The sequence below is a fragment of the Apium graveolens genome, chromosome 2, assembly GCF_009905375.1.
Source record: "Apium graveolens cultivar Ventura chromosome 2, ASM990537v1, whole genome shotgun sequence".
Taxonomy (NCBI): Eukaryota; Viridiplantae; Streptophyta; class Magnoliopsida; order Apiales; family Apiaceae; genus Apium; species Apium graveolens.
The window spans coordinates 317,931,541-317,951,924 of record NC_133648.1 but is presented as its reverse complement, the minus strand read 5'-3'; the positions used below and the strand labels follow the sequence as shown (position 1 = coordinate 317,951,924).

General features: G+C 35.0%; 2 protein-coding genes across 3 annotated transcripts; both read left to right on the top strand.

Moving 5' to 3' along the window:
* Window positions 1–4,855: 4,855 nt before the first annotated feature.
* On the top strand, window positions 4,856–5,820 carry LOC141708924 (auxin-responsive protein IAA28-like). The gene is made up of 3 exons (XM_074512762.1): window positions 4,856–5,306; window positions 5,394–5,475; window positions 5,584–5,820. Exons 1-3 carry the CDS (start codon window positions 4,940–4,942, stop codon window positions 5,651–5,653), a joined length of 519 nt encoding a protein of 172 aa, XP_074368863.1. The 5' UTR covers window positions 4,856–4,939; the 3' UTR covers window positions 5,654–5,820.
* A 1,057-nt stretch (window positions 5,821–6,877) lies between these two features.
* On the top strand, window positions 6,878–12,052 carry LOC141708915 (actin-related protein 6). 2 transcript variants are annotated; one of them, XM_074512751.1, is made up of 8 exons: window positions 6,878–7,640; window positions 9,277–9,490; window positions 9,563–9,626; window positions 9,863–9,947; window positions 10,061–10,111; window positions 10,193–10,255; window positions 10,341–10,483; window positions 11,693–12,052. In XM_074512751.1, exons 1-7 carry the CDS (start codon window positions 6,961–6,963, stop codon window positions 10,468–10,470), a joined length of 1,287 nt encoding a protein of 428 aa, XP_074368852.1. In that variant the 5' UTR covers window positions 6,878–6,960; the 3' UTR covers window positions 10,471–10,483; window positions 11,693–12,052. The 2 variants fall into 2 exon arrangements, with proteins under 2 accessions (XP_074368852.1, XP_074368853.1); XM_074512752.1 differs by lacking the exon at window positions 11,693–12,052 and adding an exon at window positions 10,768–11,041.
* The last annotated feature ends 8,332 nt before the right edge of the window (window positions 12,053–20,384 follow it).

Below are 20,384 nucleotides of genomic sequence, written 5' to 3'. Positions count from 1 at the left end.
ATCAAATTATTATAGAAAAACTATCAAGTATGATTTTGTTCATTGATGTTTCCTTGTACAGTGCACCCAGATTTTTCAGAAATATATATCAAGGTTTACCCTCTACCTCCGTTCAGTCCAAGTTCATCGAACAGTAATTAACCTGCAAACCACATGAACCAAGATAAACCGTAGCTTGTGGGATTCGAATCTGTGACCAGAAAGATAGCTATTTAACCAACTGAGCAAAGCAGGCCATTTTTGCCGGTAATTACAGATGCATAATTTTTTTCTTTAGTTGAACAGCTAGTTGAAGCAAAAAGACGGACTAAACTACTGCTCTCTCCTTTGTGCCATTGAATTGTATACATTACTTTTCGGCACGCTTCTCAATACTCTTTTAAAGTATAATTCCACAATATTTTTTTAAATTTTTTTTTTGAATAAAAGTTTCATATTTAAACTTTTATTCAAAAAAAAATTTAAAAAAAACATTATGAAATCATATTTTAAAGAAGTCTCGAAATACGTGCAAACAGTGCACGTATAAAAATCTAGGAAAATGTTAGGGGCGCCAAATTGGCTCCCAAAAAAATTACAAAATGCCAAGTGTCAAATTTTTATTGGCTAAATGAAAATGAACCCTCCTGCATTTACATCAAAAGCACTAATTAAATCATTCCAAAGTACCACATCACCCATGACACATCATTTTATAACAATTTTTTTACCATTTTTTGTGTCTCTGGCATTACTCAAAAGTTTAACGAGACGGAGGGAGTACTTATGTTACGTTCCTGCTGGGTTCGTATACGTTTGTAAAGACTGAGTGAGATTATTGATATAGTCTTTCATAAGTTCTCTGCAGCTCACCTGTTTTCTCATGTTTCAGTTTATGCTAGTACTATAGCCTGATGTAAAATTATTTGCAGGTGATATTCATCTTTCCTGAAATCACACTATCATGATTATGAGTAACATTCGACACACATTTGAGGAGCGCAACTTTGCATTGTTTTTTGTGCAGAGATGTCATCTAGCAGGATTATTAACTTGATCGAAGTACCTTGGTATCACATATGTGAACTGTTTATGTCAATTTTATCACGTCGGCAGGGAACTTAATAAGTAAGTAACACAAGTGACACAACAACTATACGACTGTGGGAGGCTTTATAAATGCATTATTTGAGTGAGCATTCCCAGTTGCAGGTGTGTGCGGAAATTCTGAGAAAAATTGCAGCAAGATAGGACAAGGACAACAGATAAACTTGAAAGCCTTATCGAACTCTATAAATGAGCTTAGTGGACAAGTAGATAGCTCAAGTCAAGATAGCTCAAGCACACATTCTCAAAATGATTCGAATACATAACGAGAAGAGGGCAACATCACTGGACCAGTGGAGGATCGCGTCGGTCACAGGCTCACAGCTGTACACAAGACTTAATTCGAAATCTGCATTTCAGGCTTCAGAAAAAATCTCTAAAAGGCGAACTTAAGACGCTATTTGCAGATACAATAGGGAATCCGAGATATCCCCTTTGCTTTGTCTGCTTCATATGAAAAATGCATTAACATCAGATATTTGAGGTGCTCAGATTAGCCGACAGAAACGATAGAATAGCTTATCCAGATAAGGTTGATTACTTTATTGGCCGGACTTTGAGATCCTGATCGACAATTCCATAAAATCTAGAGATTAATTGTGGTGGTCCTGTCCATAAATGTGTAGTTGTTATTAACTCAACGCCCATGCTGTTGCCATTGAGACATGCACGCCAATATCAACTCTCTACACATGGTGTTGTGTATTCTTAATAGAATAGGGACCTGGTTCATTTGTATCCCGAATCAGGGGATCTGTTACTTAGACAATGATTCCAAGATTTTATCCCCGGTTAAAGATCCGGCTTTTGTGCCTCCAACTTTATAGTAGGATAAAGACTTTTTTAAACCACTTGTTACGTGCACCTCGACTAATCCCGGAGAGAGTTAGCACAACATCGCATCAACATGACCCCTTACTTAAATCCGTGCATCCACCAACTTTATAGTAGGATAAAGTCTTTTTTAAACCAACTGTTAATTGCACCTCGAATAATGCCGGGGAGAGTCCCACCAACATGACCCCTTACTAAAATCCGTGCATCCACCAACTTTATAGTAGGATAAAATCTTTTTAAACCCTTACTAAAATCCGTGCATCCACCAACTTTATAGTTGGATAAAATCTTTTTTAAACCCGCTGTTACGTGCACCTCACCTCGACTAATCCCGAAGAAAATCCCACCAACATGACATTTTACTTAAATCTGTGCATCCACCAACTTTATAGTAGGATAAAGTCTTTTTTAAACCAATTTTTACGTGCACCTCGACTAATCCCGGAGAGAGCTAACACAACATCCTATCAACATGACCTCTTACTTAGTGCCCGTTTGGGAAATCTTAAAATAAGTAACTTATGACTTAAAATGATTAAGTGCGAAATAAGTAATAAGTTGATAAATCCTTATAAGTTCTATAAGTGTTTGGATAAATTTACTTATAAGTCAGAATTTTTTTTACTTAAATGAATTAAAACAAATAATTATTAAATATAATTATCTTAGTTCATGAATCTTAAATTAGAAAATATTTAAAAATTTATATTTTAAAATCAAAACTTTAGAAAAAAGTGAAAAAATGAAAATAAGTTGGAAAAAAATATGTCACTGCCAACTTTCAACTTATCAGCTTATAAGTTGTAAATTCAGCTTATAAGTTGGGTCGACAAACACTCGTCGATAAGCTGTTAAGGGCTTATAAGTCATAAGTGGCTTATAAGTAGCATGCCAAACAGACCCTTAAATCCGTGCATCTATCCGGAATCGAACTTAGTACCTTGAGGGTGGTAATTCTCTAAAATCCGGTTCTCAACCGGTTGAGCCAACCAGGACTGGTGTATGATAACGTTATGGGACATTAGAATCAAAAGGAGCAAAATAAGATAATATAGTGGCAAAGATTTATCTCTCGTGTCCTGAGTTCGATTCTGACTCCAACGCAATGTTTGATTCGGTAACAAATTCAAAGTCATCGAGAAAGATTTATAAGATTATTTAGCTAACCGACAGTTGCTTTATACGAATATAGGTGCAAAAATAATAAAATTTGAAGGATACAGGTTCACTCTTTGTGAACAAACAACATAGATTCTCTGTTGTCCCCTTCAACTTGTCAAGTAGACAAGATTCTTCTTCTCTGAAAACACTGAGGCGACAAATAGTTGATTTAATTGTTTACTAATGAAAGAATTAATAAAGAAATGAGTAAATAATTGAAACAAATCAATGTTTGGTTCTCCAAACAACCAGTGGAGATCGAATAGAATTTAATAATTGGGTTCATGAATTTGAGATGGACTTGGACAAGTCGTGCAGGTCCACGAGGGGTGTTGTCATGTGAGTTCCTCGTGGTCTTCTATTGTTGCTATTTGAATCTTGGTCCTCCTTTTTTCCTCTTTAAGTTACACTTCCGAAAGTGACTGTGTTATGAATTATTAAAGCCTCTATGGAGCATGATAAGATAGTCGTAAAGGTTTATCTCGTGTCGTTGTAGGTCTGAGTTCGATTTCAGTTCATCCTCCTAAAATTTGTGTTTCAACAAAAAAACGGACATGAATCTGCGGGCTGCGGTCAAGTTCTAATATTTGACTCATATCCTAGGTTAAGTTTATTCGACATAATAAATTGGGGGAAATGTTATTTTCAGAACAAATTTTGTATTTCCAGAGCAAATATTGAGTGAAAATATTAGACTATCCCCCTGCATTCACAATAAACATCTCCTGGAAATATTAAGACATGGGTAATTTGATAATTTCACGGTCCATTGCTCTGGAATTAAAAAAAAGTGTTCCGGAAATAACATTTCCCTAAACTGAAAACGTTTAGTTCATGAGATTTTAACCCAATCCTTAAAGTTCTTTTAGCATTTGATCGAAAGTTTCAATATGTCGAATGTGTTAATAAAGCTTACATTTTTTTTATTAGGTGTCAAACAACCTACTTGAGCATAATGATTCTGCAGCAAGATTAAATTACAAAATGAGGTGTTTAAAATGTAAAGAACACTGGTAGCCTCTTCTTGTTGTTAGTATGATCATGTAGTGAGTGAACTTGTAGTTGCAGGAGAGTGATATGATAAGGAGTAGTTTGGGACATTGATAGAACACATGATTTGAAAAATCCAAAGCTTATGTCTGAAGATTGGAGTACAACAATTACAACAATGTGATGAGGTGGCCCTGTGGCCTTTACTCATTTGACTTGAACGTAAGGTTGATAGGGCGCCAAACAAACGATTATTACAACATATTATATTACGAAAAAAAAATTATGGTACGTGTATAATAGGATTGTGATGTGCACACACGGGTTCATCTCTATACTTACCGTGAAAACAAATATTAAAATAATAACAATCGTTTGCTCTGACCATCTCTCGATGTTAATACTTCGACATGTAGTCCCAAATCCCTATAGCAAGTCTACGCTGATCCGACTTGATCCATAACGGATAATATCATATTACCGAAACATTGTTTTCGCAAAAATTACAGCAGCTGCTTGAAGTTCAGCGGATGAAACAAGGAATAAGCCCACGGAAGGCAAAGAGGAGAAAAAAATAAAGGCAGTGTCGGAGGATGATGAGGAACAAAAGAGCAATTAGGTCGGCTAAATGTTTAACATTGATAAAGACACACGCTTAATTCTTTATACTATTAGTATTTTTTACAATTCGTACTAGTACTACTTTTTTCTTTACTTCTATTGTCCCTACCAGCTTCAATCTTCAACAATATATATATAGCCCATCACTCAAATTTCTTTGAAAAATACTACAAGAACATAGAGTACCGCATTCGTCGGATATCGAAAGCTGTTGTTGCTGTCTGCTACGGTTATTACTGTTGTTATGGAGCTACAGCTTGGACTAGCTCTTTTTCCGGACATTAACAAATTTGAGATGAATAAGGAGAGTACATCAGAGCCTCTGAAGGATGTGTATGGCTCTGGTAACCCGAAAAAGCGTAATTTTAATGAAGCGTTTGATCATGATGAGTCTTGTCTTAGTACTGCAACTGAAACTCCGCAAACATTGGCTCTTTTCTCGTGGGACACTGATCAGACGAAAAATAGTGACACCGAGGATGTAAAGCCTAGTCATTCGTTGTACGTGAAGGTGAAGATGGAGGGAGCTCCGATCGCGAGAAAAGTTGACTTAGGCCAACACCATTCTTATCACTCACTAGCAACAACATTGCTTCATATGTTCGGGAAATGTAAGCTGCAGATTTTATTAAGTTCTGCTAATTAGTTTTCTGAATACCGTTATTCTTAACGTACACATTGATATTACTCGTGATCAGCTGAGGAGAATATGAACGATTACAAACTCGTTTATCAAGACGAAGAGGGAGACTGGTTGCTAGCGGAAGATTTACCATGGAAGTAAGTTGATTAGTACCCGGTATTATAGTGAAATTAGTGTGTGATCTAATATATAATCGTTTTCGGATAAAATTCTAATAATCTTTTGCCGTTTGTAATGATTTGCAGAAGTTTCATGATGTCAGTGCAATGTCTGAAGTGGATAAAGAGCTCTCATCCTGACAGGGACCAGGATTAAGATTAGAATTATAGTACATAGTATATGTTTTCCTTATCAGTTCTGCAATATGGGAAAATTTTCTGTTAGAAATTTAGCACTAAATATATGTGGAGTATTTTGTAGTGTTCTAGTTTGAGCCTACCTTAATGAGCTATATAAGTTGAACTGGACAAAAGAATAATTCAGAGCAATCATAATTTCTATAGTATTCTTTGAAAAAATTGGCTTATACGTCTCGTGGAACTTAACCCGATAGAGGATAAACCTTTACCACTAGGTTGTCCCATCCCGTCAAGTAATTTCTAACTATTTTTGTACTGAAATTTGAGTATAGGGCCAAACACAGAGAAGTTTGTCAAATAATTAACAGATCATGAGGAGAAGTGAACCAATCCTGAATCTAATGATATCCAAGTCTTTCAAAATAACAAGTGTTCTCTAAGCTAAAAATGAAATTGGACTTAACACAACTTAAACTGCAAGAGGCACTTCATAGTCCATAATCCCTAGTACAAATGTTGCTTTACAAAGATTTAATGTCACATCTTTGACACAAATTCAAAGACCTCTCAAGATTTTAATTCTTCAGTCCTACACTACACACAACTTGAAGGTTCTGCTTCTGCATCATCAAATCAATTCCTTTATTTTCATTTCAAAAACCCCTCCTACTTTTCCTTCAATAATTTCAATTTCATTCTTCGTTTTTCAATTCGTTTTCGGTTTCTTTTTTCATTCTCGTCCCAACCCGATTCCTCATTTTCGGTAAATTCCTAACGTCTTCATCATACTTGATTCATGTCTCTCTAATTATTACGAGATACTTCATATCCGTACTTCCCAGCACTTCCCAACCCTGGATTAGCCTAAATAATACCACCATTTTTTTTTCCTTTTTCTCCCCACTTCCGCCAATTGTCAAATAAATTAATTTTTTGGTTCGGTTTCGATTTTTCTAATCCGACATTAGAAATCTCATTTATCTTTTCCTCCCCAACCCCTCTAAACAAAGGCGCCAATATCAGACACGTCCCGAAACTCAACCCGAATGTGACTCGATTCATAACTCGATTTACTTAGAGAAAATTCGAAAGTGAATCAAACCCGATTTGCAAAATACGAAATGACCCGTTATCAAGAATTTTATTCCTTTTCACTTACAAGTTTGAATTCATTTAATTTTAAATAATTTTAACTTGACCCGAAATTCACACGTTACGTTAACCGACACGAACACGACCGAGACCCGAAATTGACCCCAACCTCTAAACCCCAACCAGTACACACAAAAACCCTGTATCTATCTACACCCCCAAACCCCCACCATGACAGTAATAGTCCTAGACAACGGCGGCGGCCAGATAAAAGCCGGTCTCGCCGGCGACCGAGACCCACTAACCATCTTCCCCAACTGCCAAGCCCGGCCCATCTCCTCCAAAAAATTCATCACCGGCCCATCTCTCCTCTCTCAAGACCTCACCTCCGCCACTCTCCGCCGCCCAATTGACCGCGGCTACTTAATCAACCCAGACCTTCAATCCGCCATCTGGGCCCACTTATTTTCCACCGTTAATCTCACCCCTTCACTCTCTTCGCTTCTCTTAACTGAACCCCTCTTCAATTTGCCCTCCTGTCAGCGCGCTTTCGATGAGCTTGTTTTCGAGGAATTTGGGTTTATGAGTCTTTACGTTGCGAATGCGCCTGAATTGGTGCATTTGTATGAGGCTAGTAGACGCCCTTATGGGGTTGTTAGTAAGAGGGAATGTAGTTTGGTTGTGGATTGTGGTTTTAGTTTCGTGCATTGCGCGCCCGTGTTTCAGAATTTTTGTGTGAATTATGGGGTTAAGAGGATGGATTTGGGGGGGAAAGCGTTGAGTAATTATTTGAAAGAGTTGATTAGTTATCGCTCCGTTAATGTAATGGATGAGAGCTTTTTGATGGATCATGTTAAGGAGAAGTTGTGTTTCGTTTCGTTGGATGTCGAGCGGGATTTGGTTATTGCTAGGTATCGTAAAGATTCGATCTTTATGTTAAAATTTGTGTATTTTGTTTTGTTTTATAAATGTTATGGATGAGTGTCTTTTGTTGTCGAACGGGATTTGGTGGTTGCTAGGTATCGTAAAGATTCAATTTTTGTTACAATTAAAAATGTAGGTTTAATTTGAATGCTGTTGGTTTTGATTTCTTTGGCTGTTATATTGTTTTTTGGAGAAGTTGTGTTTTGTTTTGTGGGATGTTAGAGAGCGATTTGGTGATTGCTAGGTATGCTAAAGATTGTATCTCTGTCTATATGTGTGTGTTTTGTTTCGTTAGAATGTTGTAATTTTCTGAATTTTGTGTGTTTAGTTGTTCTTTAGTATGGTTGCTTTTATATAAATGTGTGGATTAATTTGGTTTGAGTAGAATGCTGTTAGTTTTGATTTCTTTGGCAGTTGTGTTGATGTTGTGGTAGTAATTTGCCGTGATCATACTTTTGATAGGTATGTTAAAGACTGTATCTTTATGCGTGTGTTTTGTTCGTTAGAATTGCTACAGATGAGTCTTTTTTGTTTTGTTGGATGTTGGAAGGAATTTGTTGATTGCTAGGAATTGTAAAGTTTGTATCTTCATTTAGTTTCGTTAGAATGTTGTTATATCTTGAATCTTACTGCAGTGTTTAGTTGTTCTTTTTAAAATGGTGGCAGTAATGTAGATGTGTGTGTCATCGGATTTATTTTGTTTGGTTAGAATGCTGATGGTTGTGATTTCTTTGGCTGTTTGTATAGATAATGTGGTAGTAATTTGCTATGATCATACTGTTAGTTTTGTGGTGGCTAGTTGTTTTGGAATGGAGGAAGATTTGGAACTAGCATGATGTTATTAGGTTTGTGGTCTTTTGGATGCGTGACTATAGGGCTGCAATCGAGCTGAGTAGGACTCTACTTTGCACTTGTTGGCTCGTTAGTTTGGTATCTTCGAATGCTGTTAGTTTTAATATTATTATTGTCATAGTTATTTACTTTGATCGTAATAATAGGTTTGCGTTGTATAGTTGTTTTCTACTTTGTAACTTTGGAACTAACTTAATATTATTAAACTTGTGGCCTTCTGGTTGCTTGGCTATAGTAGGGCTGTAATCGAGCTGAGTGAGCCTAGGCTTTGAACTGCTCATGCTTGGACCGTTAGTGATTAGGCGAGCTCGAGTTTGTCCAAGAAGCTTAATTCATGAGTCTGTTTAGGTACTTGTTTGCGAACATTAGACGAGTTTGTATGGGAACATTAAATTCGAGTTTGCTCGCAAGATTATTGATAAGCCTATAGCCAAGTTGTACCATGTTTAAGGTCCGCATTGATATTGTGCTTTAGTTTGCCTCGCATATAAACAAGCCAAGTTTTTATCGGGATGAGCCACTCATGAGCATCTGGGGTCATATGCACCCCCATTTTACGTAGTATATTAGTCAATAGACATTTATGGATGCATAAAGACGGTAATTTGATATTTTTAACTATAATTTAAGCACTGACAAAATCATGTGGATACTACACATTGGTTCTTATATTCTAAAACCTAATATTATTCTACAAATTGTACAGAATAACAGTCATTTTTGTCAAAGGAATATTATTGCTTGAATTTTCTTCTGCAAATGTCTTTGTAGGAAACGTGGCTATGACAACCTCTTTAAGTGCACTTATGTGCTTCCTGATGGTGTTACGTATACAAAGGGTTTTGTGAAAGACCCTGCTGAAGCAGACAGATATCTTACTTTGTACGATGGAGCCACAGGAAAACATACAGAAAGAATGGAAACAGATGAGCAAGAACATGAGGAAAAGCTTGAGAACAAAAATAAAATTGATTTGACAAAGAATGTAAAGTCACGTATCTTTAAGAAGCTAATATATTTACAATATGCAGTTTTTAATGCTTTACCTTGTGAACAGGAGTTCAGCTTGACGAATGAGCGTTTCCTTGTGCCGGAGATGATATTTCGTCCTGCTGATCTAGGTTTGTATTGCCTTGTAGCGTTGGAAAGCCAATTTTCAAGGTTTCATTATTAGAGTGAGAAGCACTTTTGTGCTACTTGTTATGACAAAGTTGGTTTGCAGTTTTTGTCGAACATTTTCTTTTAAGTAATAGATTGCACTCCCTGTTTCTATTAAGGACTATAACTTGCATGAGTCGAATTTCTTGTAAGTTGTAACAACTTGTATTGAAATGGCCTGGACTTTGGCTATTTGTAGGAATGAACCAGGCTGGCTTGGCCGAATGCATTGTCCGAGCAGTCAATTCTTGTCATCCTTATCTACAACCTGTACTCTATGAAAGGTATAATTAATCAGTTCATTTTTTAAGCAGGAAAAACCTTTCATTTATTTATTTATTTTGTTAATGTCTTATATCTGATACCGATCTGTGCCTTAAATTTATGCTTTGGACAGCATCATATTGACCGGTGGAAGCACATTGTTTCCTCGATTTGCGGAAAGACTGTAAGCTCTTAACTCTTATGCAAAGCAATTTCTTTGCCATATTTTTACACGCTGTTCTTGACTGGTTTTCTTATACTGCAGAGAAAGGGAGTTGCGGCCTCTTGTTCCAGATAATTATCAAGTAAAAATATCTACCCAAGAAGAGTAAGCCATACTTTCCTAGTAAAGTAATTTATCTATTTAATTCTTATGTTGCTAGATAATAAAACTCTTTGAGTTGCTTTTGCAGTCCCATATTAGGTGTTTGGCGAGGGGGGTCACTCTTGGCATCTAGCCCTGATTTTGAAACAATGTGTGTTACAAAGGCAGAGTATGAGGAGCTTGGATCATTTCGGTGTCGCAGGAGATTCTTCCACTAGGTTTCTTTATAAGGTAATTGGACTGTTGCGCTTTCTGGCAGCTTTGTATTCCGACTACTGTGTCAACTGTACCTACATCTGCTGAATGTCATCATCCAGTTTTAGCTGTTATTTGGGCTCTATTAACCATCTTGTTAGCTGTTTGTATTTAAACACAAATGAAAATACAGAAGGCCCAACTGAACATCTTAGGCAAATGGTCTCAGATTGAAGTAGTTTCTAGTCGTCAAAAGTACGCCTGAATGATTTGTGCATTTCCTCTGCATTGCACATAGTTAACTGTATTCAGCCTTGTAGGGAAGTGTAGACATTCGCATCCTGAGATACAGAGCTCGAGCAACGAGAAAACCTAGATTTTTTAGTCTGTTGAAGCAGAGTGATGCCTTGTTGAGTCATTTGGCCTTGTTTGTAATGAATATTGTAAGGAAATCAACTCTTGAAGGCACTGCACTGTTAATTCAGCTCCTGTTGCTGCTGCTACTGCTGTTTTCTTGGGCAGAGCTTTTGGTTTTTTCATGTTGTCAAAGCGTTGAACAATGGTTTTTTCGTGTTGTCAAAGAGAATGTGTTGCTGCTATGGTTACAGTATCTGTCCAGCATCGTAAAGCTAGAGATAGGTGATTTAGGAAGTAACTAACATGAACCGATCATAGCAAGTACTGAATAACTTTGGTTAAATGTCAAGTGCCAACATACACAGCCTATTGCACCCAATAGATACCTTATAGTGGCCACGGGCCATGTATATCGTTTGTTAAATTGCACTATACATTTCACTCCAGAACTTAGCAGTTATTTCCTCGAGCATCTGCAAGGTTCAACTAGAATATTAATTACATAATTAACAGACAAAATTATAAGTTAATATGGATTAGATTTAGCCGGTTAATTGGTCAAATATAGAATTCAAGCTTTAGGTCTTTAAATAACAGAGTTCAGCAGTAGATTATTTATGTTGGACTAGTAAAAAGAGGTTGTAGTGTACTCTGTTAATAGTTTTGATTGTTTTGTATTATTTTTTAACTAGAGAATTTCACTTACGGATGTTCTGAAAATGCCTTCTATTTTTTGGCCTCGGAAGTTAAATAGGCTGTGCAAGTCAAAAAAACGAATTTGCATCGAGTTAGCACCAGGGCTTAGGCATGAAGAAGGGAATTTATTTCTTTTGTGTGTTTCTGACTTTCTGTTGTGATTAACCTTTTTTTCGATTCTCCTGTGTAAAGCATTTTGTCCGGGAGTGAGTCGTTCCTTTAAGCATAATGGGGGATGCCAGATAATTGACTCCAAGTCTAAATCACGGGACCATTGTCACAGGCAGGTAACTCGTTTAACAATCGGGTCCATCATTTAGTTTCGAGACGTTTGTCATAACCCTGTTCTTGGCCTTATTTGTTTCATTACACACCCTATTGCTTCAATACTTGAATGCAGTTTGATCAATCAAAAAGTAGTGTGTAATAGTTGTATTTAGGCAGGTGAGCCAGCCAAATGAAGAAAACGACAGCAGCCCCTCATGTTTACTTTCATAATTTTCTTGAAACCCCCAACTTTTTTAGTTCATTTTTATTTATTTTTAATCATAAAACGGGTTTTGTTTTGATAGCATTATAGTAATATCAATTGTAGTAATTATTTTTTGTAATTTACAGAATTTTGTTGAATTTCCTGGTATTTGTTTTAGTTTTTTGAAATCCGACATGAATTAAATGTCAACTGTGCCTTCGTAAAATTTTTATAAACATGATGAGTGGATATATAGATAAGCCTGCAATAGTATCTTATCACAAATTGTCTGTTGCTGCATTTTATTGTCTTCAAATTTTAGTGTGTATAATTTGGTCCTACATACAGGACAATGCCCTATTTATATCTGTCCTGCAAGACATAAATTGTCCTGGGGTTCGGTTGTTTATGGACACAAACAATTTGTAGACAAACGGAGGTCCGTCACTTGTTGGTATACAGTATACACTGCTTATTAACGTCCCGTTCATTTTTTAACATTTTCCATTTTGAACGTCTCGTTCATTTTTTTTGACATTTTCTGGAATTAGTATTTTGATTTATTAATTTTAGTAGGATGGGATACTCTGCACTCCCTTCGTTGCTCCCAAATATTTACATTTGGCTTGGACACGGAGTTTAAGAAAAATAATAAAATAGCGAAGAAAGGTTAAAAAAGTGAATAAAATAGTAGGACCAATTAATATTATATGTATAAAGTGAGTATAGTAGAGAGAAATAGTGGATGTAGTTATTTTAAAAATTATAAAAAAAATACTATTTTTGGAAAAATTTGAAATGTAAACAATTGGAAGGGACATTCAAAAAAGGAAAGTGTAAACAAATGGGAGTAATCGTTTTCTTCGCTCTTCTTGAATTCCGTGCGTGTCTCTGCCGCTTGTTAAGAATTCAGTGAGAGGGAGGTTATAATTGTTATAAAAAATTTAGTAGGGAGTTGCAAACAATTTGAAAAAAAAAATCTTAGGTATAGAATTATTTTATAGAATAAATGTGTCACGCATTGTTGCGAAACTTGTACTATTGTTGAGTAAAATTAATAATAGTTTAAAAGTAATTAATTTTAGCTATTTTATTCCTTTTTTTCCCCTTGAGAGGTCAATTCTGCTAAAGTTGATACCCCCAATAGTCCTTTTATTTTCATTTGAAAGGTCAATTTAATTTAAAAGTACTAGGTAATTATAAAAAGTTACAGCTGCTAGGTACTCCATAATTTATGAAATTCCTTTTAAGGAATCTACTAATTAAAACATTAAACACCCAAATTTAGAATTTTTAAAGGAAATAAGTGCATCTTTGCTCTAACGCTCATGAGAAAAAACTCGTTATTACATAAATGAAATCGCATCATTTGCTCTAGAGATATAGCGCCCCGGAGTTTCGAGAAAAAAAATACAGTTAAATCTCGATAAATAAATATGTTCGGATCGAGAAATTTAATTCATTTATCGAGATTAAAATTACACTGTATTTATTATGTTAGGATCGGAAAAATAATTTTTTGACAAAATTATTCATTTATCGAATATTTATTTATCGAAATTCTGATTTCATAGCAGTTTGCAACAGGAAAGAAAGTGAGAGCAAACACATGGGGTGCCCAGTTGGGGCACTACTGTTGTGAAAACGCCTGACCATGTTAACTTTTTCGTTGGGGGGACGTTGAACCACTTATGTTCCTATTTTGTTCCTTAAATGAAATCCTGTCCATGTAAATAATTTATTTGTGGACTTTTTTATTAAAATTGATCCAATAGAAAAATTAAAAAAAAAACACCTACGCCCCCGGAAGCACATATTATAATTGGAATAATTTGAATAACCTATCATGAAAATAAACTAACAAATATTTGATGTACCATATATGTAATGAGAAAAGTTCTATGAAGACCGTATTTTTATCGGAGACCTTTGAGATCACATATGTTCTGCAATCAAAACACTATAAAATATATTATTTTGTGAAATATGTTTTACGAGTATCATTAATTTATTAAAATTATTGAAGATCATTTAAGTTTAATAAGTAGAATGTGTATGTTCTGCAAGCTGAACAAATGTTCTGTAAACTGAACATGTTTTGCATAATAAAATATTTTTGTAATATTTTACATGTAGTACATATGTGATATTCAAGATTTTGAATAAAATAATGATTTTAGTAAAGCATGATTCGCAAAATAATATGTTTTGCAATGTTTTTATGCAATATTTAACTTGCAGAATATAAGTGGTCTCCAAGGTTTCCAAAAAAAAAAGTGGTCTCCATAGAACTTTTTTTTTTTTGACAAAATGCTTTTTATTGCATCAACCAAAATTACAACTTAATTTCAATAGGAACAAAACTCCCATCGAAAAAAACACAGTCAGGATTAAACAAATAAACGAGCTAAGCAAATAGTCGCTTATGTTTTCAGACTGTTTAACATCATGAATCTCACGATTCTTTGAATGAAAAAAAATTAAAATAGCATCTTGATCGATCATACATGCACCAATCCTGAAACTAGTAATATCACAAATGACCTTCACGTACGCACCACCTGTAGCCCAATGTTCAGAAGCACCCAAACTATCTACATGTCAAAAATCAGCTATAGACAAGCCGGGGGCGAAAGATCTCAAAAGATGAACACATTTTAGTTGTGAAAAGTAAGCTCTTGTAATAATCGGCACCAGCCCAAATTTAATGCACGAAAAACAGATCTCCCACAAAACCACATAAATCATTTTCAAAGTAGCCAGATTTACCCAAGCATGACTAAGCAAAAACATAACAAACACTCTAAAAGGAGAGATAGATACACACTCCAAGAGGAGAGACACACAAATACCCAAAAAATTGGATTTTATTGAAAAGAAATCAATGAAAATAAAAAATGAAGGGATTAGGGCTTTCCACTGGAGAAAACCAGTAGAAGCCCCTCGATTTACTTGAAAATTGACAAACCCTAGGAGAGGGGATAGTGGAGGGAGGCGGCTTCTAACCTAAATGGGTGGCTTCTAATCTGTACTTTGGTTTTCATAGAACTTAATCCGTAATATAATTAATTTTAAAGTTTTCGAATACTCATTTTCAATATTCAGATATTAAGTCTATTACTCGTTTAAATTCGAATTAATTGACCTTCAATTTCCGAGTACTCGTCCAATAATATTCTCGGCCAAGTAGATCGATTTTCAGAACATAGCGAACAAATATTAAATCCATCTCTGCATGTCCGATAGTTCGATGATAAATTTTCTTGAAAGAATGAATTTCTTGCTCCGATTATTGTATTCCAGTAAACATGAAATGTTATTCCTGAAAAAAAGGAACAAGTAGCACACGATTAAAATAGTTGAATGTCGCTCTCAACTATATATAACTTATCTTCTTACAAATAATTTAAAAAAATTGACCGAATTTATGAATTGAAGTTAATAAAATGATAAAATGGTGGGGGCAAAACTCCACTGTGAAGGAAGGGGTCAGACTTAGGGTGGTGGGGCCAAGAACAAAAGGGGGCACACACACTTATGCAGAGAGGGAGGGGGCAGTCGCAGTTCACTTGTGTATTTGTATGGGTGGGGTGTTTCTTTATCATTTACAACCTCAACCCCACAACCCCAACCCTTCTCCGAAAACGTAATTTTATACGAGTCGAGTCGAGTCGAACTGAGTTCAATTTAATATTTTTTTTTTAAAATGAGCCAAATTGAATTGAACATTGCAATTAAATGACAATGATGGTTGAATTTATTCTGAGGCAAAATGTACTTGTTTGGAACTAATTCGATCTGAATCAAAATTGAACCGAGTTAAATTATTTGAGAACGGTTTATATACTGTTACTTCGACTATGATAATTTTAATTTGAATAATAATTTTATACTCAATTCACGTCTTAGATTCACATTTTTTTTCATATAATTGTTATTCGAGTTATAAACTATCTTGATAACCCGTGCAAAGCACGGTTTCTATTTAAATCGTATAATACAACTGTTTTGATTTTTGAAATTAAAACTTTTGATTTTTGAAATATTTTACGTTATAAGTGTGACATATTTAGAAAAAAAATTTGTAAAAGTGATACAAACTTCAACTTTTTATCTGAATTTTATATGTAAATATGTAATCATGACAATATATTATAATTTAATATTTTCAAATAATTTTTTTATTTCATTAAAAAGGTGTAACTTAAAAAGACAAAATGATACTATTTTTAAAAATCTATCCAAGTAGAATAAAATGTGGGGTTGTGTGTAGAGGTGGCCAAACGATCGGGCCGAGCGTGTCGGGCCGAATTATCTCCGGGTCGGTTACATCAGAGTTATATTCGTGAACGGATCGTTAAGAATAACGGGTCATGCCGGTTCGGGCCGAACCATGAAAATAGAAAACCGAGAACGGACCGCGAATTGGACGAATTGTGCGGTTAATGTGGTTGTGCGAATTATTCGCGGTTATTCGCGAATTAGCGAATAAACGAATTAGTATGACCCAGTTGAGCAATTTAATTGTTTATCTAATGACTTAGCAATAGCATAACACTAGCAGAGTAGCCTAGCAGTTAGCAAATTCACATGGTCTGTCAAATCAATCACTAATTTTATTATTTAAAATTATTATCCGGAATTTCTTTTTCTTTTTCCTTGTTCAGTTTCTTACATTAACAAATTATTTTTCTATTACATTCATGAATTAGTATGTTACAGAAGGAAAAGAGGACGGTACCACTATAAATTTTATTAATTATAAAAAATGTTACAATTGATTCGAGAGGACTCCTCTCTAAAAAACGGAACAAACGGTGTTTACATTTTAAATAAAATATAAAATCTAACAAATTCTACAAATACATGGAAAATATATTTTATCACCTATTCAAATTCTTCTTGTGGGACAATCAATTCCCCATTTTTTGGGTATTAATCCATTTTCTCTACACGATTTTTTATACTTTCTCTTTAAAGTGTGTGCTATACGTAAATACTTAATGATTTTTCTAATAGGTGCTAAAATTCGGTTATTTGTTGAATACCCTTTTGAGCCGATAAGTTGATTATGTGTGCACAACATCTAACATGCAAGAACATACCATCTAAAGTAGTAGGAATATCTTGTGCAATATAGTAAATAGCTTTATCATTTGACGAAACATTATCTAAAGAAATAGTAAACACCTTGTATTGCAAATTAAATTCGTTAATAGTATCGATTATTCGCGTTTTTATGTTATAACCCGTGTGTGACTCGTCCATAACATCAAACAGCTTTCACATAAAATTCAAGTAAAAACACAACAAAAAATACAGCAAAAAACATAAACATAAATTTAAGAAAAAATATAAAATTCACATAATTCTTACCAGCTTCAGGTCGAGGGGGTCGCATGCTCACATTTGCTTGACTCGAGCCTTGAGATGATTGTGTGCCCCTTCCTTCTTTTATTTTCTTAATATGCTCGCCTGACTTTTTGAGAGTTTCGCCGGATAATTTCGCCTTGCCTGATTTTTTTAGAGTTCTTCCGGTGTATTTTCGTTGCCTTGCCTTGCCGGATTTTTGAGTATATGAATGTGAGTTGAGTTAAGTGTGTGAAAGTGAGTTGAGTTAAGTGTGTAAGTGAGTAAGTGTTGTGAACATATGTATAAATATTTGGGAGTTGAAGAGGTGAAAGAGTGAAAGAAAGAGGGAACAGAGAGATTAAAGTTAAAGAATGAGAGAGATCGAGAAGTATTTATAAGTTAACTAAGGTGAACGTTGGAGCTTGAAGCTGAAGGTGAACGTTGGAGGTTGGAGGAGCAGAGGAACGTTGGGATGGAGCGGAAGACCGTTGGTGATGATGCAGGGGCGTGCAGGTGCAGGTGCGTGCAGGTTACCGTTGGTCGTTGGCGGGCCGAACGAGCGAATAATTCGCGTGCCAGGCGAATAGCGAATAATTCGCGTGCCAGACGAATAGCGAATAATTCGCGTGCCAGACGAACGACTTATTCGCGGTTAAAACATGCTTTATGCTGCTCTATTCGCTTACGAATTACACGGTCCGGGCCGAGCCGGTTCCGATTTCCTCAACTACTATTCGTGTTCGGATCTTTGGATTAGACGGTTTGAACCGAGTAATTATTCGTTCATTTGCGAGCCGAATTATACGAATTTTGACGAACCGAATTACGAACGAGCCGAGCCAAACCGCTCGTTTGGCCAGCTCTAGTTGTGTGTAAGTGATCAAATTAAAATTCAGAACTACTCTCGTACGCATATTCTTTATACATATATTTACTCAAACAACACATTCAAATTTAATATACATTTCCACATTAATTCTCATGCATCCTCCATTTTTATACCATTTTCGGCAATACAGTAGCATTATCATTACATATCCTACACCAGTACATCCTCATCATATATACACCATTATCACCCCGCCATTCCTTCATATGACTAAATCGGCCATTATTCTAGGAACTACTTACAAACAAGTTTGTCAGTGAATTCCAACTACATTTCGTCCACACATCCGCAAGCCCATTCATCTCTTTTTTTTCCTCCCATAATAGATATGAGTTTATAAAACCCCCAATGATATTGTTTTACCCACTCTACCGTCGGTAACACCATAATCAACACTTTTGAAAATTATCAAAATTTCCGATATGTAAAATTGTGAAATTCAAAATTTTAGTTATTACGATTTCCACCTTCATACTCACGCATCCTCCATTTTTTAAACCATTTTCAGTAATATATATGCAACATAATTTATTTAAAGATATTTTAATTATTAGTGGGGAAGAATAATTTGATCAGTTTATCACTACACAATATTTGACATGTAGCAACACCAAAAAAAGTGTTAAAATGACCAAATTTTTTTACCTAAAGCCAAATTATTGACTATGATTACACTTTTTGAAAATAAGGGGGTGTTGGATTTAAGCCTGCTACAATAGGGGTCTATGGTTATATTTTTTAAAATTTTGGTAACACCTTTCAATGTGTAACAATAGAGTACCTATAATTACATTTTCTATTTCTATGGTAATAATTTGAAAATGTAATCACAATTCTGTTGTAACATACCTAACCATTTAGTAACACCTAAATATGTGTTGAAATATACTCTTTTACAACACCATATTAGCTATTGTAACACAAGATTGTAAAACGGTTAAATTGTTTTGGTAACATTAGCCTATTGTAACACTACCTTTTTTAAACATTTGTGTAATCTACTGTTACACTCTCTTATATTTTTAATAAGAACATATCAAAATGTAATATTGGTTACACTTTATGATTTTCAAAATGTAATAAAACCTAAATCTACTTCCAATGAAATGATACGACTTGATCAATACATAACATTAAGGATTAAATACAGTCAACTTCAGAATTTAACCAAGGTACAAATTCTTCCTAATATTATAAAATTCCAAAAGCAACCCAAAATAAAAGTTCCAAATTATGTCTTAAGTTGCCATTAACTACTTAACACCATATTAAATTCACAGACCATTAAGTACTTAAATAAGTAGCTATAGTAGTTGCTTAAACATCAATATAATTATCGGCACTGGAGTTGGAGTTTCCATCTGCACTAGAGTTGCCTTCTGCACTGGAGTTGCCTTCTGCACTGGAGTTGCCACCACTGGAGTTATTGCCATCTGCAAATTTAATTTTCAGTTCAGGATTTTTCTTGGCCAACTTTCTCAGCGTCTCCTGAATTTTTCTGTTAAATTTCTTGTCCATCTCTTTTTCAAGCTGAGCATGGATATTTGCTGTAAGTTCTGCCACATACTGATCATCCTGAATTATGGTTGAAGTTGCAGCCTTTTCCTTAACTTCTTTTTTCCAAGAAACCCTCCCAATAAGAAAAGACGGGCCGTGTTCCTTACTACCATAAACCAATTTATTTGCAGCTTCAACATTTCCTCCAGTTTTGAGAATCTTACCGATGTCATCCTGTAGACCAATATATTACGACCAGTCTCAACACTCTCAAAGTGAGGAAATGTAAATCTAATAACATTGTATCTAAACTTTACTATGATTTCAACAAGCATAATTCAAAATATTACGACCAGTTACATTTATGCACATTCCAGATTTACAGAAACTAGAATGCAGAAACATTCCAGATTTACATACATTAACATTCCCATGTCTTTTTGAGATCTTAAAATTTCTGAAACTAACCACACACAAACACTCATAATGTTTGGAACTATTACACACAAGCAACAGTAAAAAATATAAATACAGTAACCATTGACCAAGACATTACGAGTTCAAATTTTTACTTGCAAGTTTACTATGATGTCAACAAGCAGATTTCATAACATTACGACCAGTCACATACATTTATGCAAAATATTACGACCAAACAAATTTCATATATCCCA

Bases quoted from the DNA above. Each gene is read 5' to 3' on its own strand.
- LOC141708924 (XM_074512762.1), top strand. From the start codon at position 4,940: ATGGAGCTACAGCTTGGACTAGCTCTTTTTCCGGACATTAACAAATTT. The intron at 5,307-5,393 runs GTAAGCTGCAGA...ACTCGTGATCAG, and splicing joins GCTTCATATGTTCGGGAAAT to CTGAGGAGAATATGAACGAT. The intron at 5,476-5,583 runs GTAAGTTGATTA...AATGATTTGCAG, and splicing joins GCGGAAGATTTACCATGGAA to AAGTTTCATGATGTCAGTGC.
- LOC141708915 (XM_074512751.1), top strand. From the start codon at position 6,961: ATGACAGTAATAGTCCTAGACAACGGCGGCGGCCAGATAAAAGCCGGT. The intron at 7,641-9,276 runs GTATCGTAAAGA...ATGTCTTTGTAG, and splicing joins CGGGATTTGGTTATTGCTAG to GAAACGTGGCTATGACAACC. The intron at 9,948-10,060 runs GTATAATTAATC...TGCTTTGGACAG, and splicing joins CAACCTGTACTCTATGAAAG to CATCATATTGACCGGTGGAA.